This window comes from Haemorhous mexicanus, chromosome 1, assembly GCF_027477595.1.
Source record: "Haemorhous mexicanus isolate bHaeMex1 chromosome 1, bHaeMex1.pri, whole genome shotgun sequence".
NCBI classification, from domain to species: Eukaryota; Metazoa; Chordata; class Aves; order Passeriformes; family Fringillidae; genus Haemorhous; species Haemorhous mexicanus.
Genome location: NC_082341.1, coordinates 82,777,761 through 82,793,029, shown reverse-complemented (window position 1 = coordinate 82,793,029; position 15,269 = coordinate 82,777,761). Strand labels below are relative to the sequence as shown.

The 15,269-nt window shown below is 37.5% G+C and overlaps 1 protein-coding gene and 1 long non-coding RNA gene across 4 annotated transcripts in view; one reads left to right on the top strand and one right to left on the bottom strand.

Annotated features, from left to right (window-relative positions):
• Window positions 1-11,098, top strand: part of LOC132331322 (uncharacterized) — a 38,772-nt gene extending 27,674 nt beyond the window's left edge. Inside the window, exon 4 of one of the 2 annotated variants that reach the window (XR_009487551.1) lies at window positions 10,963-11,098. This is a non-coding gene — a long non-coding RNA (uncharacterized LOC132331322). Of the gene's footprint in view, window positions 1-4,257; window positions 6,752-10,962 lie in introns of those variants that run through there. The other variant, XR_009487552.1, reaches the window with a different exon arrangement.
• Window positions 1-15,269, bottom strand: part of CTNND2 (catenin delta 2) — a 638,318-nt gene that overhangs the window by 1,943 nt on the left and 621,106 nt on the right. For both annotated transcript variants that reach the window (XM_059854664.1, XM_059854675.1), the window contains exons 19-21: window positions 11,043-11,169; window positions 6,737-6,868; window positions 576-649 (exon numbers count right to left, since the gene is read on the bottom strand). In XM_059854664.1, coding sequence (XP_059710647.1) covers window positions 576-649; window positions 6,737-6,868; window positions 11,043-11,169 — 333 coding nt within the window. The remainder of the gene's footprint in view (window positions 1-575; window positions 650-6,736; window positions 6,869-11,042; window positions 11,170-15,269) is intronic.

Genomic DNA, 15,269 nt, shown 5'->3' with positions numbered 1-15,269 from the left:
TATCTCCTGCTTCATGCCACCTCTGTAAGTTGGGACAGACTTTGTGGCTGCAAAATGATGTTCCTCAGATGGTTATCACTGGGAATACCAATGCTCAGACACCAATGTAAGAACACTTTGTGGATCCTGCTGCTCTGCACATGTTAGCAATGTTCCCTCAAGATGTCGGGAACAGTCGCACTGCTATGACCCAAACTCCTTGATATTTGTTCAGAAAAAATATCTGTATTGCACTCTCTAAAGGGATTGAAAAAGGCTGCCTAAGTTCACAACTTTTAGCAGTCCCACAAGTGATGTTACAAGTTTTGGCCCAATATTACAACTGCACGAAGGAGTGTAACTACTCTAGTTTCTAGTTTCTATTTCTAGAACTGCTATCAAGGAGTGAAAGACCTTCAGGACTTCATTTCAGTTCCCATATTCAAACACAGGTGTTTGATTTGGACACAGGAGTAAAATTCTACATGAAGCAATCTGTTTATTTGTGGTGTTTTAAAATTTTTCCCATTTCCATATACAATGTTGCACCGGTCTTTTGCCATCTGGAACTGTAACATTTTAGTCTCTGTACTTACCTGGTTATGTTTGATATCTTCAGCAGGCGCACCATACGAATTCCTGTACAAAGTTGAGATTCCAGTGTTCTGAGCTGCAGAGAGAGAAAAAGCAGGTTTACCAAACATACCTCTTTGGCCTCAAAGTGAATTCTTCATTAAGTACATCATACAAAGCCTGTTTCCCACACACCAAAGTCTTTAAAAGCATCTGCGGGATTTTCCTCCCACTGAATGGTCATCATCTTTGCTTTGGTGAACATACATCTCTTTGGTATTCATTTATTAATGGTAACAGGCTCCACATCATGTTCATAACAATCTTGTGCACTTCTTATATGCATCAACAGAATAATTTCATATAAAGCTAGCATTCAATAATAAATTTCAGGTTATATATGGCTTGTGGAACACGCATGCAACAAACAGCAGCTGTAAATATTTTTAAAGATCTGCCCTATTTTTGTGAAAAGAGGATATAGACAGGGCTTATATTGTGGCTTGATGGGCTCTAACAGCTAGAAAAAGAGACTTTTCACTTCATAACCATGAACTGATAGGGGTGAAACCCCTCTTGTTCCTTGAAGAGCTGGATGCACTAACTGTGAAAGTGCAGAGTCCTGTGTAGGAAATGGAGAAGAGCCATGGAGTCTCCAAGTGCAGAATGACCCTTTTTTTAAGGTGGGAAGAAGACGAACTCTAGTGACAGATGTTGGTTGGGCTCCTCCAGTGATAGGTACTCTTAATGCTACCTGTAGGCCAATGGGCTGTAACAGATAGAAGCAGGTGAAGTGATGGAAAGTGGTGCTTGAATAGTTTTCTTTGGTTGTCAACATGAATGCCAAAGAGTTGATCTGCAGAGGTTATCACTGTTGTGGTTACATTTTGTCGCTTAAGGGAATTTTGAGACTTGACTGCTATTTCAGTGGGTTTCTTTATATTCCAACTGCAGCCTCTGCTGTGGTGTTTGAAAACACCCCTCCTGATGATCTTTATTATTAGAGAAGTTTGCATCAACATTGCTCTTTACGGTGCATCTCATGACAACTCTACTCTCCAGATCTTTCCTTGATATCACCTTTTTAATGCTGTTTTCCTGATTTTCTTGCTTGTCCCACAAAATGCCAGAAGAAGTTTTGTTATACAAATTCCTCTTCTCAAGATCTAAAGATATCCAAGTGTCTCAGATATCCATTTTGTGAAGTCCCAGTTCTTGAAAAAACATTAAAGTGACATTCAATGTATTGGACTGTCATAGATGGAGGAAGAACTTCTCACAACCATTTTGCTTTTATGAGCATATGTGCCAAGACCAGTGGGTTTGAAGTTTCATGCATACCAGTTTCTAGCTAGACATGACTGGACATACTGAGTTCAGACAGGTCAGTGCTGTTTGTGGTTGTTCGATGTCAAGAGTAAAAGACTGGTACAAGGTGCAATTGTATTCTGAGGGTATTATGGAGAGTCTGATGAAAAATAGCAAACTGGACACATGCTAATTTGCTTGTTGTTCCTTCAGGCAATTAGACATTAGGAGGGAGGTCATGACCTTTCCATACTGAGACATAAAAAGACACGAGGTACATATGTGCTGCTATTAGCCATGACTATTATGAACCTAGAAATAGTTCAGAGTTGGTGTGTAGCTGTCCAGTGCACTACTGTGACATTTGCACTGATGTGCTCACAAATGTCACACACCAGACTGAAATTTTACGGTCTCTTGGATCACATACTCTGCAATGGAAAATGGATCATTTCAGTTTCTGAAAATATTTGCAAGCTCTGTGTTGCTAATTTCACTACAGTGATGAGAATACAAATGCAAAAGTTAAAAATGAAAAAAAACCCCTCAAACCCTTAGTAATATTTTCAGAAAGCAATAAAAACTATGAGACATAAAATGCTTGAAAATAAATCCCAGGAGTTCAAGAATAAGAAATCTTGGCTTAGGCTAGCTTGGAGGTTGAGGTAATTCTGATTCTGCGAGGAAATTTAAGTCAGGAATGTAGCTGCTAGCAGTGAATGCAGCCCTGCTCCAGTACCTGCTTCTGAACATGCAGGTGGAATCCCTGGGAACTCCATTCCCATACTGCCATGTTAAAGTGAGCAGTTGGCTCTTGTGATCCAAAAGCAGAGGACAAATATACAAGAGAGAATGAGCTAGATGAAAGGACAGACATTGTATGGTTAATATCTGATTTTTCCTGATAATATGGCATATTTACCATCATAATAAAATTGTAAAACAAATGGAAAGAGAAGTCAATGAAATATTTTTTTAAATAAAAATGTCAAGAGAAGGGAAAGGAGGGAAAGGAGTAAGAAACAGAGATATTTCTGCAGCCACATTTCTTCACAGAGATGTGAGAACTAGCTGAAAATTAAATTAATAGAGGAGTGATCAGCATGTGTTTATGTGTCTATTTTATGCAGTCTCTAAACATCAGTACGTGACAACACTGAAGAGGCACCTTCGGGTAGGCAAAATTGTGAGCATTCTAAAATGAATGCTATGATCAACCTGCAGTACTTCGTGGTTCAATTGCATACAGGACATTATAGAAAAACAGCTTTCTTTCTCCCTTCTGTTCAGTCTTCTAGGTGATACTGGTTAAAAAAAAAAAGTCACATAGTTCCCTATAGCAGTTTTCTTTAAAGATGACAAAAATTGAAAATTATGTTACTCAGTGGTTTACGTGACAAAGATGTCATTGACCAAATTCATCCACAAATATCCCAGTCACTTGATTCATGGTTTAACATTCGGCTTTCAGATCTTGGGAGTGCTTATTCTGAACACATTTACAGACACTTTGGAATAACAAGATGGTAGCCTTTTGCCCTCAGGAACACAAACTGATAGTAAGAAAGGACAGCTCAGCTGGACAGGTAGTCATACTCATCTGGTATCACACAACCTGCTTTTTCTGCTATTAGCAGCAGGTGTCCATTTAAAAAAAATTAGATCAACACAGTAAAGGAAAATGTTTCTGTACCTCACAAATCTTAGGTAACAGAGATCATACCTGTCACTACCAATGCCACCTTCCCGCAGAGTGAAAAATGAGGTTGAAAAAACGATACAGTGCATTATAGTTTCTGAAAGAAATAATAATAATAATCCTGACCACCTGTAACACCTGATGGTGGTTTTTTTTGTGTTCCAAATATGCACGGACTTGCCAGTAAGTTTAAATAGCAAAAGTATTCATGATGGATTCTCCACAACCAAAGGAAAAATAAATTAATCATAAGTTTTTTTTTCTGCTCCTGGAAGAGAAGACACGGCATGTTGACTATGATGTACATATTAGTTCACTGAGGGAAATAAAAAAGTAAAAGAAACCTCAAAGAAAGAGTGCCATGATGACACACAGAAATCTTATCTTCCCTGTTCTGAAAGAAAACACCATGGCATAAATAACATTATCATGTGCACTTACAGTTCCTGTTTTCCTAAATGGAATATAATAGTTTTTATCTTAAAAATATACTTCAGGTGACAAAATTTTATAATTGGTTATTATTTTCTACAGAGAGGAGAAAATGGACAGTACATATAAAAGGCATCATAAACCTGTGAAGAGGGCAATGAAAACTTTGATACTGTGCCTCTTTTTTTTATCTATTCTCATGAAATCAATGTAAGTTATCACCTTCAGCCAAACTGTTTACTTCATAGATTCTCCATTTTCCCCAGAGGTTCCCTGACAAATTCCCAGGATGGCAGGAAGCCAACATTCCTACTTTGAAAATTCATCAAAAAACCTTCATTTCGGTCTCAGCCCAAAGGTCATACAATTTTTCAGCTATAAACTGAGAAGAGCTTTGGAGAAGAGCATGGAGACAGTCATGGATAAATTGGGACTACAGCTCTGTGGCTCTACGCTCTGTGTAAAATCCGTAAGTCAAAAAAAGCTTTGTGCAATACATCAGCTTGGCACAAAAGTAGAAGAACAGATCAAAATACGTGTGTGCCAGGTAGAATCTGAGAAAACATTCATCTAAGTCCCATCCACGTGGATGTATCGTCTGCAATGCACTGCCTGATGCACAAAACGAAACACAGGCATCGCAAGAAACTCGCTGCATGAACTTGTATTAGGCCACTCAAGCAAAGTCAAAATGTCTCACAAAATCACAAATACTGACTTTATATGTTTTTTAAATCAAATATTTATTATTTAAAGAGCTACAATTATGTTACACAAATTTCACGTTGAATGTTGACAAGCAAAACTCCTTCCGTCATTTTCTTTTGTTCTTATAATGGTGCTTAATTTGAGCTTACACCAAACGTGCAGAGATTTGGTTATCTGAAAGACAGAAAGTTACTTGTTAATTCCATATTTATTTGTACATTGGTCATGTAAGATTGTGAAATATTACATTTTCTGATTTGAATTAGTTTGATTTTTTTTTTCCCCTCACTGAACTCAGGAGCTGGAAAGACAGTTGATAGCTGAGCATGACACTGAGAGTTTCAAGTCTCCTTACTAAAAGCCCACCCAAATAATCAACAGAAATAGACAAAATACAAGACAATATTAGAGGAAAACACAATGGAAAAAATCAAAGTGAAGTAAAGGTTGCGGAGGCAGTACAAACTCCACAGTCTGAATATTATACTGTGAGAGAAAGAAAATAAAGGAAGTAGGAACCAGACAAGAAAAGCACCACACTCAAAAAGAAAGTGAAAAGGAGTGTGAAAAAAGAAAAGTCCATTTTTTTAACGTGGGGAGGGAGGCAAGACTATATGCAAGGAAATCCAAATTGCCAGCGTGGAGACACTGCATTTTGCTGAACTTTCTGACATAATTTGCTAATCTGAATTTACAGATATAGCTAGAACAAAATACGATTGTTTCTGCCTTTTCCTTTTTAGCCTGATGCTCTTATTCCTGAGATTCACCCTTTATGGGTCCTTGACAAATGGCTGAAAAACCCATCAGTGCCGTTCTTCACAATCAGCCAAGTAGAGGCCACTGAACTGTTAGAGAAAACTACCTCATGCAGTGACTATGAAACACCCAAAACACTACAGACACATAAAATGCAGTACCTTGACTGAATCTTCTGCACTTTCCCGTAGTACCCCACAGAAGTCATTCAGGACACTCCGAATTTCTGTGGTTTCCAAATGCTCTTGACTGTCATTTTTCTCTTCAGATTTTCACTTTCAGGCTAATTAACATTCCATATGGCATTTTCACACAAGTTCCAAGGCTGCTGTTTAGGTTTTGATTACATAATCACATTGAACGTGGTAGATACAGTGTGAGTATCTTCGCATCCTGAATACAGCCTTGAAAGATGGATCTTATGGATGGATGGATGCTGAGTCACCATGTTCCTGGTGAGCAACCTCTGAGCAAGACCTCTACAGACAGCACAGGAGAAGGTAACAGGCATTCAGACTTGTCACTGGGATTATTTGCCTGCCCTGAGGCAGCATTTGGGGAAGAGGAGACCGTGATGCTTGTTACTTCATAAATGTGACAAAAAGTTCAATAATGATTATATCAGCCTGTGCAATGGTGATGGAGACCAACATGTATTCTGCAAGAGAATTCATGAAGAGGTACAGCACTGGGAAAAGCAGTCAAAATTTCCTAATTACTGAAATGCTAAGAGATTAATGAGCTCACTGGGGAAGAGAGGCCTTCAGAGAAACCTGCAACAGATGCTACAACACACAGAGAAAATTACTGCATTTAAATCAATCCCGCTAAGAAAGTAACATGGATAAACTTTACAAAGAGCCACACACTTCCTATGAATACTGACATGCAAAATAAGGTAACTCATCCTGGAGAGCATTCCCTGCATAAGACAGATGTTAGGGATCACTGCACATGCTCAAATATACCAGTTAATTCAAAGTGATCAACCAGCTTCCTCCTGAAATGAAAACAAATGTAAAATTGAAAAAGACATGCAAAACTGGATTTAGAGCCTTTCTTCTGTGAAGAACCATGGTGTTCACAAATCATTTTCACATAGTCTTGTGTTCATTCAAATATATCTCCAGTTGTATTTCTCAAGATGGCTAAAACTTGGGAATTAGCCAAAGCAGGCTGACTCTTTTCCACAGTGCAGCAAGCCAGGCAATCCTATAAAAAAAAATCAGCGTTCTATCACAGCTGATTCTTATATACGCTATGCAAGCAAAATCTCACCTGTCATGGTGTCTTTCCTAGAAGTGTGTTCTCCCTTACTTCCATGGTAAGTGGCATTAGTTCCAGTTGATTCATAGTCTGTTTTTCTTTCTTTTAGGCTGATCATTTCCCGAGGTGAGGCTGGGGCACTTGCTAGATAACAAAAATTGATTTTTTTTTTAAAGTCATACATGACTGAAAGTAGGCTCTAACTCTTGAGTAAGCATTCCTGTACAGTTTATATCTGTTAGTTTTCTAACATGAAGCTGATCAAGGAAACACTACCACATTATGGAGGACAAAAAGAGATGCTGTTATTGCAAGGCAAATGTATTCATTGGAAAATCAATTGCAAACATATTTTTATTTCTAAATGTTAAATTTCTTTTTACTTACATTCAACATCTAAGATGATTGCTATTAAAAAAAAAAAGTATAACTATATTTTTTTTTCTCCTTTCCACTCTTCAGTTTCTTTAACTTGGCAAAAAATGGAAGTATGGGCACTTCCATTTTTTCCCTCAAAATAGTTACTTTACTTCCATTGAAAAGACTGTTGACTTTCAACTGTGTGGGAAAAACCCTTATAAAATTGTTTTCTTCCATTTTCTCTTGAAAATAAACCAATTAAATTATTTGAATGGAAAAAGGAAGAAAAGAAAGCCCCCTAGAAAACATAAATCAAAGAATGCCTAACAATTAAAGGTAACTCAAATAATTTCTTTGTCTTTAAATATCTCTATGTGTGAATAACTGCCATTAAAGCAACAAGTGCTACTTTAAGCTATTTTTATAAAAACTAAATTCTTCATCACCCATACTCATGGTACAGCTAAAGGGAGGAAAGCACAGGTAACAACAAAAAAAAAAGAACTGGGTTTTGTACTCAAGTCTCACACACTAGAGAATGTGGAGGTGATCACTGGCACTGATCATGAAGCCTTAGAGCTTGCAATGCTTAGGGAAAGGAGAAAAGCAAAGGAAAAAACATAATGGCTTTCAAGTAAACTGACTTCAATATATTTAGGTGTTGATAAATGAAGTGCACTTTCTCTGTTGGGGAGGGCAGGAGGAGCACAGGGTGAGTGGTAGAGCTCCCCAGAGCCTCAGAAGGGCACAGTGGTACAAACATTACTAAAGTACTGGGGCTTACCCCCACACACTTCCCTGCCTCCACCCAGGTATTTGCTATGTAAAAAGAAGCTCAAAACCAGTAACAATCCCTTTGCTCATAAAAAAAGAAAAGAAAAAACTAAAAATGTAGTACAAATTCTTTGAAAAGCTTGACCTTGAGGCACATCTTCCAGCACGTCTAAACTATGTTACATATTTTAGTTCAGCAACAGTGAAGTACTTGCAGTCAACTATGGAGTAAGGAAGCAAAAGTGATGTTGAATTCTTCTTCGATTGACTTTGCTGGCTCTGGCCTCTGAATTTACAGAACAAATGCGGGACAGATGTTCTTTCTTATGAAGCCATTAGAATTGGGGATTGCTTTTAAACTGTTTGCCAATAGTGATGTAAATCTAAAGCTGATAATCTGGCAGATATAAAGAAACATGACGTTAAACTACCAAATCAGCTAATGGCAGCTTGAGTCTAATGGGGGGCAGGCCAGAAGGCAAACCTTGAAAAAGCTGCTAGCAGAGAGACATTTTATTTCACATACTCTGGTAAAGGTTATAAACACTCTGGTGTTTTGAACAAAATTGACTGATACAGATAAAATCATCTCTCTCTGTTCCCTGTGGGAATTCCCTCACTCTTCCCATGAGAGGAAAACTACTTTCTGGAAAGCATTAAAATGCAGAATCACCCTCTTTCAGAGTTTTTACTGGAAGCAAAGCTGAAGACTTTGGTTGATATTAGACTGAAAATTGATATAATGTTTTTCTGCTCTAATTCTTAAAGGACACAGAAAAGCCTGTTATCACCAAATCCTAGGGATGGATGGGATGGTGTGAGTGCATTTACTTCAACTCTTGGTTGGTAGGATCCAGTATACCAACATAATTCTTCACAGATTTTAATCTGGAACTAAAGATCTCTAATGACAGAGACCACATAACTGCTCCAAGCAGTCTGTTCCAGTGCTTTCTTTCCCCACTGCTAGGAAATGTCTAGCCTGACTCCTTGCTGCTTATTATTTCCATTTGTCTGCTATGAGAGCAGAAAAAGTTCACACCATTCCTCTTCACGACTGGCTGTTACATGCTTGAAAACTTGGTGTGTACTTCTTCCCACTGTCTCCATCTCATATCTCTTTTACTTGAGTTAAACAATTACAGTCCATTCAGTATATTCTCATATTCTAATTTTTCCACCTTCTAATTCATGTGTGCAATTGACAAAAATCCCCAGATAATTTTTAAAGAACTTTAGAAATCAGGAAATGTCACCTAGTCAGACATTCTCCTTATAACTTGTTTTTAAAGTATTGTTTACTTTTTTCCCTTTGAACACTGCCTCCAATTTCTAAGGATCACTTTGAATTACAATAATGCCCATCAAAGAACATGAGTTTCTCCCAGGTTTATGTCACTCACAAAGGTAACAGGTAACTTTTGCATATTATCTGGGTCATTACTAAAACCACTGAAGAGGACTGGACCCAAGCTAAAACCACTGAAGAGGACTGGACCCAAGCTAAAACCACTGAAGAGTACTGGACCCAAGCTAGGCTCTAAGCACAGCATTCTGCCATTTTGGCAAAAAACAATACCCTTTCCTTGCAAATGGTTTTCAGTAAGTTTTCTATTTACCACAGAGGATGTTTTCTGAACTGTTGGCTAGCTTGCCTTAGGCTTTTCCATAAAAATGTTGTGTGAAAGAGTCTTACTGATCATAGGATATTGTACTTCCCAGCTTTTCTTTCTGCAAATTCTTGTAGCAGGAATTCAGTTGGATTTAATAAGAGCAATTGGTATTGAATCAATGCTTGCATTTGATATGGATACTACCAGACATACAGCAACTAACATTATTATGTAGAAATAGATACTCCTAGAGCTAAGTAATATCTTATGTTCCTACTACCTTTGAGCTGTTCAGGTTCTGATTATTTGTTCCAGCAATTTTCTAGACTGACATTGAGCTGATTGGTATGTAATGGCATGGGCTCTTCTTCCTTCAGAAACAGCCATTATTATTTGTGCTTTTCCAGTTTTAGGATAACTGAGGACAGCAGTAAAATTTCATCTGAAATTTAGAGTTACAGAAGTGAGAAGATGGTTCTGGCAAGAGACAGAACTAAGATCTCAGGGCCAGACATTTCAAGTACCTTGCACTTATGGTCAAGATGAGATTTTAGAGAAGAAAAAAAGGAACAAGAGCCCTTTATGGACTTGTGTAATGGCAGATTTTAAAAACAGAGTAACAGTTCTCACTGTACTTCTGGATACATTTTCACATCTCCTCAACTCTTGTTCTGCAGGACTAAGATGCAGCTTCTAGATAAGTAACAAAACAATTTCCTTAAAAAAAACCCAATAGCATAATGGTAATAATAAGTTTGGCAATTTTAATCCTAAACTCTTGGTGTACCAATGGAACGACAGCATTTGATTGAAAAGCAGCAAAAAGGCCACTGAAAGATTATCAGTGCACTCTGTTTGTCTTGAAAATTCTTCACTGGGAATGGCTTTATCTAATGAAGGTATGTTTTATATTAGAGTGAGGGAAAGATTACCCGATTTCTAGATAGAAAAATTAATTTGCACGATGGCATTAGTTGAGAGACTTACATTAGTTCATTGTGCAGATCATATAAAATTGATAATAGCTGGTGTAAATATGCAATCAATGTTAGGAAGATGTGTAGACAAATCTGTGAAACTTACATTTGCATATGGATACACACATACCCAGAATAAAAGCTGACAAAAAAAAAAGTAATGTGGGTCTTTAAACTTCTGCTAAGTGTGGAAAATGGTCATAAACCACACAGTGGCTTTTATGACTAGCAAAGTGAGCAACAGAATTTCCTGGTGCTGCCAATGGATGCCATTGCCCTGAGATCTAGTCAGGTAATCCCCATCAAGAAAACATTTTGGGAGAATTTATGACAAAATGTTATGGAATAATCTTTCTTCTGTAAAACTTTATGGAATAATCTTTCTCCTTAAAACTTTACAAAGTAATCTTTCTTCTCTAAAACTTTACAAGGTGCTAATGAAAAAAAATTTAAATCCTGTTTCGAACAAGTAATTTGGTGACAGTAAAGAATACACTTTGTGCCCTTCCACCAGAGCTAACAACAAATCCAGATGTCAGGGAAAATGACGGTGATGGATTTTTTACCTCTGGCTCTGCTTCGGCCAGGCCTTACCTGAGCGGTTGTTGGGAGACATGCGCACGGGAGAGATGGAGGGCGTGCGGGATGAGGAGTACGGTCTTTGCCGATCCCTTTCTATTGTTGAAGATGAGGCTACAAAGTGATACTGTGACCATCCATCCTGCAACAGCAAGAATCGTGACAACGGTCAGTGAAAACGCCACACAGCTCCCCGCTTTCAGCAGAGTATTTTCCTCTGGTGTTTTCACTATGGATACACCAGTAGGCTGCTGTCTTCTTCCTGCCACTGGGTGGTAAATATAGTTAGTGGTACAGGATAGGATGTGCTGACTGTACCGACACAGCAAGATTAAAAATAAATGTAGAAAGTTCTATACACATCTCAGAAAGACTCAGATTATTAACACTGTTTTAGGCTATTTGTTTAAATAGTTCTGCCTCTTTTTCCCACACCTCAATTTTCACATTGCAAACAGCATTCTGGCTTGAAATATTTTCCATTTTATAAGGAGGTTTTGGAATAAGTAGATTGGGAAGTTCCAGGATTGCCAGACTGCGCATCAATTCAGCTTAGTTATACTAACTGCCTTTTTGATCACACATGAGAGAAAAAGAATCAATGCATTTTGTTCCAGTTTTCTTCAAGGCATACAGAATGAAATTCTATTCCTTCTATTAAAAACTATGTTCTTGGTGATGTATTAAAAAACTGCAACAAAGTAATAAAAATACTAGAAACAGCTAGTTCAAAAATAAAAAAGGAAAGTCTGAATAATTCATGTTTTATTCCTGCACCATAACATAATGCAATAAACCAAAATAATGTACTTCACATTTTTAAAAACATATTATGAATAGTCTGAAACTATCATGAGAGCATAAACTGACTTCTGGTAGTGTTCTTATTAAATGACAGTATTTCAACTGCCTTCAGTATTGATAGATTGCAACTGTCTTTATCAGTGCTTAATGTTAAATCTAAATCAGTAACATTGAGATTTCCAGTCTCACACAGTTTTAAAAATGCCCACTTTCTGTTGGGCTCAGTGGAAATCAAGTCAAGCACCAGGCATGGTGCCAAAACAAAAGTTTTGCAACAAAATGCTGAAAAAAATTAACACAATAAAACATTACCAGAAACCAGTTGGAATTTTCTTCTTGCTCACAGAAGAATAATTCATGGTTGTGGTAGCAAAGACTATTCTCACCCCCTAACTCAGCTATTCCACACATCCACAAATGAATTCCACACATCCAGCAAAATGCCTTTGCTCAAGGTATCTGTCTGATTCGTTCCATCCATAGAAACCCTGGGCACCTGGCTCTCAGAAGAGAAGATGGGTTGAAAACCCCCTTTCCATGAGATTCTTAGAAAAGAGAACTCAGCAGGACTGTGACACGGCAGGAGGAAAGAAGATACATTTCTTGTAGAGGGAAATTTTATAAACAACTAAGGAGAGCCAGAGGCGACACCTAATTATGGGGGCTGAATGACTGTACTCCTCATGTAATGCATTTGTACAAACAGGGGTGTATCTCAGCTGCAATTTCAAGGACAAAAATGAGGAAGAATGAAATCTGGGCTATGGCATTTACAGTACAGTCAGGACTTCCCCTGGAGTCAGCAGTGACTGTTTGTCCTCTATTGCTCCTGTTTAGGACACTTCACTGAGCTGCACCTCATATTTAATCACAGTCACATAAGAAAATATAAGGGAGAAATCTTGTTAATTAATAAAAAATAGTAAGAGTAATTTGAAAAAAATAAATACTTGATCTTTAATACAACTTCCTGAAAGCAAAATTTTCTATATACAAGATTTTCAATTTATATCTCATCTCCAAAAAGAAGCTTCTACACAAACCACATCCTCCAAGCTAGAGGGAGGGTTCATGATAATGGAAGAAAAAAATACCTGTGAAGCCCAAACTTGTTAAATCAAATTGGAAAATACTGTACATGATATGTACATATATATAAAACACATATATTTTAAAGAAGTCATAATAGTTTATAGTTAGAGCTATAATGAATAGCTTAAGTCCAATAATCTTATCCAAGACTCCAAGTAACAAATATAGCCTTATTTTTTTTGTCTCTGGTTGATGAAAACTTGTGCATTCATTTCTCTATTATGAAACTGAAGGAGCAAACATGTAAGAAGCCCATGCCTTTATCCTGATGAAGAAAAATGGTTCTTTCTCCTTCTCTGGGGTTAAGAATTTCTTACAAGAAAGCAGACGATATGTCATGCTGTTGTAGTCTCCTACAAAAGAATTTATTTCTGTTAAAAATAAATTTTCTTTAAAACAGATGGAAGAAGGGAAGCTATGAAGAGGACAGACTTTAGATCTGACAAAAGGAAAAGGGATGCACTATTCATTACTCTCTGCCTGCAAAAGAAGAGACATCAACCATGCTTACATAGAGCAAGGTAGAAATGTTTCCAGTTTTGTGGATTTGGATACATTAATGGCCACGTTATACTCTCCTTTTGCACTCTTGTGTCCCTCAAGTAAAACCCTGGCATATTGTTCAGGAAAAAGTGACAAGAGTCTTCCTCTAAGTCTTTCTTCCTGCTGCGTATTCCATTGGTATACATCAATACCTGCAGCCTGTTTCTGACGGGAAGTGGATGAAATAAATCCCTGACACCTGCACCGTCCCACAGACTCTGCAGGAATAGCACATGGCACTGGTTTGGCCGTGCAGGGTATCAACAGGCACTTTGTCAATACTGCTTCCTCAGACACAGCCCTGCGAGGTGCCTGAGCAGCAAGGACAGCTGCTTGGATGCTGGCACTAGCAGTCTTTTCTGCAGCACAGGTTTTCCCTTCTTCTCTTCCCTGCAAATTGCCATTTTACTCTCTGGTGACAATAGTGCTTATAATGAGGTCTTTAAATAAATTCTGTTACAAACTCTCAAGCTGGCAAGCCAAATCAGCTCAGTAAGACAAGTGAAGCAAACAATAAATTCTAAGGCAAGTTTTGTACTGGCTTGGCATTGCCTTTGACTAAACAAGGCATACTCCTATCACTGTATGACGACTTTCACAGTGTTTTTCCACAGACTGAGGGCAGCTCCCAGACCTCACAGTATTTCAAAACCCTAATACTTTCAAGTTATTTATCCTTAGCTCTCTTCTGGTGCAAGCAACAAGCTTCTTTCCTTGAAAAGGTAAACAGTTTGCAACAAATTTATTAAAACTATACCCATTAACAATTCCAAAAGCTATTAATATTAAATATTGAAACTAATTTTTAAGAGCCTAAAGGGGCTATTTTCAATTTAATGGCTAGATAAATACCACCTGACATGATGGCTGCTTTCATTAGTTTGTTTCAGGTCTACTGCCTGTAATGAAATTTAATTAAATTTACTTGGTTACTTAAAGGTACAGTATACAGCAGTGTCCTGCAGAGAAGAAAGCTAACTCAAGATCAAAGTATGTGAGGCTGAATTTAAGAAACCAGTTTATTAGCCACAAATATTATCTAGGAGAGGAAGAGTAAGACAAAAGGATTTGACAAATTGGAAAGCAATTCAATGCAATTCTGTTACAGAATGGATGTATTTTTTAAATGTAATGTTAAATGTATTTTGATAAATTAATTAATAGGTAGCAATTGCAAACTACAGGATGACAGGAAACAACCAGAGTACAGAAATACCATTATACATCCTTACAACACATCTTCTCCTGGGCTATATTTTGACTAAACTGAATATACCCATTATACTATTACATCAGTTATACTTCATGAAGTCCAAATGTTAAAGCTTGATTGGCAACAATGTGTTTCTGACAACATCCTCTTGAAAAAGCTGCAGGATTAAAACTGGGATGGGAGCTGGATGATCGCATAGAAAATGAAAGTGATATTGCAGTCTCTCTGAACATTTGCTGGGCTTTAGGGGTGAACAGGTTCTTTATCTCCCTGCTCAACTTTCAGAAATTTTGAAAAGAAATCATTTTCATCAGGCCCATGAAAAAATAATTATTTTGTCAGGATGACTTAACTTATTGCACCAAACACCTATTGCATATGTCTCAGGAAAAGATGTATTTTTTTCTTTATTTCTTTCCTTGATATTCACTTTGTGTTTAAAATGTAAGGACGAAATGGGAATCAGATTTCTATTGTGTTTTCAAGAATCTCAAATTTTCAGAAGTCACTGGTAGTGGAGTCTTTGATTTGAGAAGATTTGTGGAGGTGGATGATATCAGGCACACCATTTTCTCTCTTGTAGTACCGTA